Source organism: Nansenia antarctica (assembly GCF_963989245.1).
Source record: "Nansenia antarctica genome assembly, chromosome: 8".
Lineage (NCBI taxonomy): Eukaryota > Metazoa > Chordata > Actinopteri > Argentiniformes > Microstomatidae > Nansenia > Nansenia antarctica.
In genome coordinates this window covers 49,954,127-49,962,307 of record NC_137678.1, presented here as the reverse complement: position 1 = coordinate 49,962,307, position 8,181 = coordinate 49,954,127, and the positions used below count along the sequence as shown (strand labels likewise).

Genomic DNA, 8,181 nt, shown 5'->3' with positions numbered 1-8,181 from the left:
TGATCACAGACCCCTGTGTGATTGTGAAGGCCGACATCACAACACCGCAGGAAGAGACTGTCGGACTGCACAGAGACTCTGCAAGGAGGGTTCTGCTCAGCCTGAAGCAGTCTGAGATCAGGCAGCACTGGTGTGGACTCAGACTACAGGGAAAGCTAGCCTGTTTGCAGTTCGCTGACCACTCAGTCTCACACTCAGTGTATAAGAACGTCGCTGTTGGTGAGGATGTTCTGAAATTCACCATCAAAGCAAGACTGCAGGTATTACCGACCAAGTACAATCTGTCCACCTGGTATCCCCACACTCACAGTCCATTCTGTTTAAACCATCAGGATTCACAACACCTAGAGTCCATTGCACACATAACAAATGGATGTAATGCATACAAACACCTGTACATAGCTCGTCATGACCGTATTGTGGACATTGTGTCTGATACAGTACAAAACATCTTACCATCTAGCGCAGCTATGTACAAGCATGCCAGAGTGTTACCAGAGTGGTTTGGTTTTGCCAATGATGTTTTTTCCAACATCCCAAATACACCTGATGTTGTCTTTGTTGACACCAGCCACAAGGAGGTGCTGATTGTAGAAGTAGGCTGCCCCTTTGACCTGTACATGGACCAGACTTTCCAGGACAAGTATATCAAATACCAACCACTGCTTGGTACGATAACCAGCTTTGGGTACAAGTGCAAATTCAGCATACTTGTATTTGGAAGTCTGGGCCATGTATATAAATGCACCATGAGGGGTCTGAGAATTGCTGCAATGTCTAAAAGAAAGGCCAAACAGGTTGCCAAATTTTGCTCTGTCTCAGCTATTATTGGCAGCTTGGCCGTGTGGAGAAGGAGGTGTTATGTGTACCCTTAAGTGTTCAGTGCTGCTTAGCCCCGAAATATTTGATTCCCTGTTTGTATAATATAATTTGTGGAACCAAATAAAGTATTCAAATGTGTGCGTGTGTTAGTGGTGTACAGAGACATCATTATCTGAATCCGTATCTGTATCTGTATCTGTTCAACCTACAAAGTTATCTGTATCTGTATCTGTATTCGGATAGAAGACCAGAAGTGGGCGTGGTTTATACCGGAAGTCAGATTCAATCAGGCAAATGTTGTAGCTTCTAATCTAATATTCATTGGCAATGCAATGTTTGTGCCTTCAATCAATATTGGTTCAATTCATATTGGTTTATAATTAACATCATCACCACATCATCATACTGTATGTTTTATCTCTCTCTCTCTTTTTATTTTTTTTAACTAAACTAAGCTTTGAATCCCACCACCACCCCTTTAACTGGGGGACGTTGAACAACCAGAAACAAAAAAACAAAAAATTGAAACTGAAAGATTCTGTTTTGCATTGGAAATAGAAATGATTTACATTAAAGATATATAAAAAAATATCCTTCAGTTGAAGGGAATCATCTTAAATTCCAATGATGCTGCATTCGCGTTTCTTGAAGTGTTAACATTACTGCAGTTCGCAAGGGAAATGTGAATTACTACTTCCAATGCAAGAGTTTCGCATCGAGGCAGCGCTGACTTGGTGGGGACGGCTACTGAATAGTGATCACTTTTCCAAAATGTGTACAGTAAATGAAACGACTAGTTAGTGGAATCAAAGTCCTATGTTGCAAACAGAATGGGCATTTTTATCTTGTGACCATTCACAATGATATGAATGGATTTGAAGAAAAATAATGGCTGACGAACAGACATGTCAATGGCTTTTTTCAGAATAATAACAAGCAACTTCGGGTAGAATCTGTATGTGTTTCCATCGCATTATATGTGCTTTCCTGAATAACTTATTTGTATTTGGGTACATCCCTAGTGTGTGTGTGTGTGTGTGTGTGTGTGTGTGTGTGTGTGTACGTGTGTACGTGTGTACGTGTGTGTGTACCCAGGTTCCAGAAGGCGTTCTGAGCGGCCAGCTCCTTGGCATCCTCCAGGACGCCGCACACCTTGTCAGGCATGAAGCTGCTCCTCGCTGGAGAGATCACCACCTAGTGGACAACACAGGCATCAACACACGGTGACCATCTCTCTCAGAGACACAGAGTCAGACAGACAGACAGACACAGACAGAGACAGACACAGACATAGACAGAGACAGACAGAGACAGACAGACACAGATAGACACAGACAGACAGACAGACAAAGACAGACACAGAGACAGACAAAGACAGACAGACATAGAGACAGACACAGAGACAGACTGACAGACAGACAAGACAGACTGTCGTGAATGTCTCCTGAATAATTAAATTAGGCTAACATAACAATAATGCACAACAGAAAAAGGCATGCCGCTATATCTATGTTTATAAAGCTCTCACTGGCACAGCACCAGAATATCTGAAAGACCTTCAGCTAGCATATCAGCCCAATAGAGCTCTCAGGTCTTCTGACGCTGGCTTTCTCTGTGTACCACATGTACAAAAGAAGAGATTTGGTGAGGCTGCATTCTCATTTTATGCACCCAGATTGTGGAATGCACTGCCAGTGTACAATAGGGATGCCAACCTCAGCAAATATTTTCAAGTCAAGACTAAAAACCCATCTTTTTAATATTGCTTTTAAATGACTAAATAATTAAATTATGATTATATAATGATTAAATCATTTTGAGCTGCAACGTTTGCAGGAAAATGGCTATACAAATAAAAGTTATTATTATTATTATTACTAAAACCCTGCGCACGCATTAGAGCGGCGCACGCATGTATAGCTGTTCAGTCCAATTACAATGTTTACCAATAGTCTAGTTATAGCCTACCCGAAATAAAAACGGCCAAATACCGGTACACAAAAAACGTATAAAGGACTTGATCGTTTTTTCTCTACTGTACTAATAGGCATCTTTAGCCACCGTGTCAATTAGAGCAGTAGCCTCGTTTTTTAGCTGCAGGTTCTGCCACACTTGCAAGTGTCGAGGCTGTCTTCCATAGGGAGAGGAGACCAGGTTTCCTTTACCAGTCAGTTAACTCTGCAAAAGTATGGCCCACACATCTTTTGCCCAGCGGCAATGCCTCAAACACACCCAAGTAAATCTCAACCTCAGACTCTTGGAAAACAGGGACCAATGAAATGTGTTAACTGCTCACATCAAAACCTGAGGATCACTGCCCGCCAGCGTTAGATCCCATCGCTTATGGCGTATTCCTACACTAGCAATGTAGCCTTCAATGGCTAGGCTAGGCTAAAAACAAGTAGCCTAGTAGCCCAACTGTAAACACAAGTTGAATGACATCACTCCGCTCCACAGCAACCCCCCCCGCCCCCCCTCCTAATATATTCTCATCGGATCCACACGATTCAGGTAGGTCACCTATTTTGAATGAATGAATGAATGAATGGTCTTTATTGTCATTGCTATAGTACAGGTACCAAACAACGAAATTTGGGAGGGGTGGCTCCCCTGGTGCTAGGAAAGAAAAAAAAAAGAAAAAAAACAAGAAGGGAAAGGAGCTGGTTTACATAAATAAAGGCTATGTACACTATCCACTGTACTATACTGTACAGATAAGACGACTAGGGTTGTCATATTGCACATAGTGTTATTGCACATTCATTTAAAGTGTCGCAGTTTGCAGGCTTGAAATGTACACATTTGTGCCTCAGCACTACACCTGATTTTTTCAATCCAGCAGCTGCCATCAATCCGTCCAGACTGTCCAGGGCCCAGAACCTAGGTCTTTGCTGTGTTCAGGGCCTGGATGGCCCTGGGGTAGAAGCTGAGCTTCAGTCTGTTTGTCCTTGCGGCCATGGTCCTGTACCGCCTTTTCGAGGGCAGCCGGGCAAAGTGTTCGTACCCAGGGTGGGTTGGGTCTCTGGAGATCTTGGAGGCCTTCCTGAGGCAGCGTGTGTTGTACAGCTCTTCCAGAGAGGGGAGGGGGGCGCCGATGATCTCTGGGCCGATCTCACGACTCTCTGTAGCGCTTTCCTCTCTGCGGCTGTGCAGCTGGAGAACCACACGCAGATGCAGTAGGTGAGGATGCTCTCCACTGTGCAGCGGTAGAAGGTCACAAGCAGCTCCTGTTTGAGGTGGTATTTCCTGAGGACTCTCAGGAAGTAGAGCCGCTGTTGTGCCTTCTTGATGATGGCTGCTGTGTTGGTCCTGCAGGACAGGTCATCCTGTATGTGCACCCCCAGGAATCGGAGGGTTGAGACTCTCTCCACGCTCCCTCCATCGACGAGCAGGGGCTGGACCTCAGATTTTTTCCTCCTGAAGTCCACGATGATTTCCTGGGTCTTTGACTGGTTCAGCAGCAGGTTGTTAACCTTGCACAGCTTGCTCAGCTGCTCTACCTCATCCCTGTACGCCGCCTCGTCCCCCCCCGAGATGCAGCCCACCATGGTGGTGTCGTCTGCAAACTTTACGATGGAGTTGCTGGGGTGGACGGGGGTGAAGTCGTAGGTGTAGAGGTTGTAGAGGATGGGGCTTAGCACGCAGCCCTGGGGGGACCCAGTGCTGAGTCTGAGGGCTGTGGAGGTGTGGGAGCCCACCCGCACCCTCGGGGGGCGGTCGGACAGGAAGTCCTTGATCCATGCACATATAGAGTGTGATAGTCCCAGGTCTAGTAGTTTGGTCACTAGCCTGTCTGGAAGGATGGTGTTGAAGGCAGAGCTGAAGTCCACAAAGAGCAGTCTCGCGTAGCTGTTTCCCCTCTCCAGGTGGGATAGAGTGGCGTGGAGAGTCGTCGCGATGGCGTCCTCTGTGGACCTGTGGGCTCTGTAGGCGAACTGGTATGGATCCAGGTTGGGCGGGAGGCGTGTGAGTATGTGGGCCCGGACTAGTTTCTCGAAGCACTTCATGATGATTGGTGTGAGTGCCACTGGGCGGTAGTCGTTTAGGCAGCTCACCGTGCTTTTCTTCGGGACTGGGATGATAGTTGAGGTTTTCAGGCAGGGTGGGATGGTGGCCTGGGACAGGGACTGGTTGAAGATGTTGGTGAAAACCCCGGCCAGCTGGTCGGCGCAGTCCCTCAGCACCCGTCCCAGGACGCCATCCGGCCCAGAGGCTTTCCTGGGGTCCACCGCCTTCAGCACGCGTCTCACTTCATGCTCTGTGAGGATGAGGCTGCTGAGAGCTGGAGAGAGTGGTGTTTGTGTTGTGGTTACCTCCGTTCGCCCCTCGTCGAACCGGGCGTAGAAGGAGTTCAGCTTTTCCGCCAGCAGGGGGTCGTCCTCTGCGGCTGTGAGCCTGTTGGCTCTGAAGTTTGTCATGTGCTGAACCCCCTACCACATCCGCCTGGAGTCGTTGCTCAGGAAGCATTCCTCAATCTTCTCTCTGTGGTCTGCCTTGGCCTCCCGGATGCCGCGCTTTAGGTTAGCCCTGGTGGTGCTGTACAGCAGTGTGCCCTTCCCTGCGAAGAAGGCGTTGTCCCTCTCATTGATCAGTTTTTGGACCTTCCCAGTCATCCATGGCTTCGTGTTGGGGTAGACCCGGACCCGTTTGTCCACGGTGACTGAGTTGGTGCAGTTCACTATGTGGTTCAGAACCGACGACGTGAACTGTTCCAGGTCCTCATGCTCATATTCCTGCCATGAGGTGTCATTTAGGCAGATCTGCAGTGGAGCGGACCCTTCTGGCCAGGTTCTGACAGTCTTAGTGGTGATGGGAGCACTTTTCCTCATGGTAGTGTAGGCTGGGATCAGGAGGATTGACACATGGTCAGACATGCCTAGATGAGCTAGCGGTCTAGCCTTGTAAGCACGCTTGATGTTGGTGTATACCTTATCCAGTGTTTTTTCTCCTCTTGTTGCACATTTAACATGCTGATAGAACTTGGGTAGTAATTTTGGATTCAAAACTGCGAATTTCGCCGAAAGGTGAGCGATTATCATGCCTGACAGACACAGAGACAGAGACAAACAGAGACAGAAAGACAGACAGACAGACACAGATACACACATTCAGCCAGCCAGCCAGAGAGCCAGCCAGCCAGCCAGACAGACAGAGGCAACCAACCAGAGAGCCAGACACAGAGACACACATTCAGCCAGCCAGCCAGCCAGAAAGCCAGCGAGCCAGCCAGACAGAGAGCCAGCCAGCCAGCCTGACAGACAGAGAGCCAGCCAGACAGACAGAGAGCCAGCCAGCCAGCCAGACAGACAGAGAGCCAGCCAGCCAGCCAGCCAGCCAGACAGACAGACAGAGAGCCAGCCAGCCAGACAGACAGAGAGCCAGCCAGCCAGCCAGCCAGCCAGACAGACAGAGAGCCAGCCAGCCAGACAGACAGAGAGGCAGCCAGCCAGAGAGGCAGCCAGCCAGCCAGACAGACCTTGTATATGAGGAGCAGCTTGCCGTCCAGCCCGGGGGTGGAGTAGAGGTGGTACTCAGGCAGATCCCAGCTGTTCTTGTGGCAGTAGAAGTCCAGCAGGGAGACGGCAGAGCAGAACTGGCCTGGCTTCAGAGAGTGGAGGCTGGTGGGAGTCAGGCTGGCCCCGTGGATGAAGGGATACACACATCTCTCCAGGCGCAGGACGTCCTCCGACGTGGCCACCATCAGGTTGCGGACGTAGAGGACGCGCATGCGCAGCATGGTCTCCTCGTCCACGTCCTTCTCCGGCTCCGCCCAGTACGCCCGGATGGTGTGGCCCCACAGCTGGAAGGTGCCTGGAGGGTGGGGACACACACACAGGGAAACACACACATGAACACACACACATGAACACATGAACACAGGGAAACACACACATGAACACACACACATGAACACATGAACACATGAACACAGGGAAACACACACATGAACACACACACATGAACACAGGGAAACACACACATGAACACACACACATGAACACATGAACACAGGGAAACACACACATGAACACACACACATGAACACAGGGAAATACACACATGAACACAGGGAAACACACACATGAACACAGGGAAACACACACATGAACACGCACACATGAACACAGGGAAATACACACATGAACACACACACATGAACACAGGGAAACACACACATGAACACACACACATGAACACACACATGAACACAGGGAAACACACACATGAACACACACATGAACACATGAACACAGGGAAACACACACATGAACACACACACACATGAACACAGGGAAACACACACATGAACACATGAACACAGGGAAATACACACATGAACCAGGGTTTCCGTTAGAAAAATTTGCCGTCGGACATCGTGTCCGGGAAGAATTCGATTTACCGGACAAACGTGATATATTCCGGTCATCATATTAAAATATAATATTTTTTTTTTTTTGCAAAATCATATATTTTTTTTCTCCAAATCTAATATAGCTGTTTGTCGCGGTGATTACTGTTGTGTAGCGGCCTATATATGCCATTTAATGTCTATTTCTCATCCGATACGATTAGATGCGAGCTATATAATATATAATAATATAACATGATTTGACGCATGCGCGCTATGCCATGCGTCAAATCCAGCGCTGAACGGGTCCAGCGCTGAACGGGCGCCTCACTGGGAACTGAACAGACAGCATCGATCAATGAACGGACTCCACATTACGTTAACTGAAGTTTGTTAAATTGTTTGGGATTAATGTGAGTTTTCTCTTTTCTCTTTACAGTTTTACCCTTTTTTTTTTTATCAATAAAACAACGTCATTTCTATAAGTCTCGCTGGTTGGGAAGGCATTTCGTTTAGCTCGGGAGTATGACAATGGGAAGAACATAACTGTTTATTGAGAAACAATTGATAGGCAGTCTGGGATACGTATATAAAGAAATACCACAATGTCTAGATGTATAACATTTTATTGAACAGTAACAGTGCAAGCATGTAGGCTACGGGGAACAGGGATTTTGGTCAGTAGGTCCTTTGTACAGAGGGCGTTTCTCTCCGACAACGCGTTCCCAGGTACCATGGAAGTCATAGTAGTCCAGCACACTGACAGAGAGACAGACAGACAGACAGACAGACAGACAGACAGATAGACAGACAGACAGACAGACAGACAGACAGTCAGCTTACTTCTACCCTTTTGAGTGGAATTACTCCTTTAATTAGCTGTTCGCCATCTCAAAGCCCCCTGAGCTGCTCGTCAACACTGAGAATAGACCACATTATAGAAACCAAAACACCGTTTTTTAAATCCACAGGGAATAACCGAGAGTGTAAGGAAAGGCACACCCAGCGCT

General features: G+C 47.8%; 1 protein-coding gene across 1 annotated transcript in view; it reads right to left on the bottom strand.

Annotated features, from left to right (window-relative positions):
• Positions 1–1,272: 1,272 nt before the first annotated feature.
• LOC308163511 (putative RNA-binding protein 46) overlaps positions 1,273–8,181 on the bottom strand; it is a gene marked incomplete at both ends in the record, with an annotated part of 11,702 nt that continues 4,793 nt past the window's right edge. Inside the window, 3 exons of the mRNA XM_080537688.1 lie at positions 1,273–1,304; positions 1,914–2,016; positions 6,299–6,633. Of these exons, the coding sequence (XP_080393814.1) occupies positions 1,273–1,304; positions 1,914–2,016; positions 6,299–6,633 (470 nt within the window). The remainder of the gene's footprint in view (positions 1,305–1,913; positions 2,017–6,298; positions 6,634–8,181) is intronic.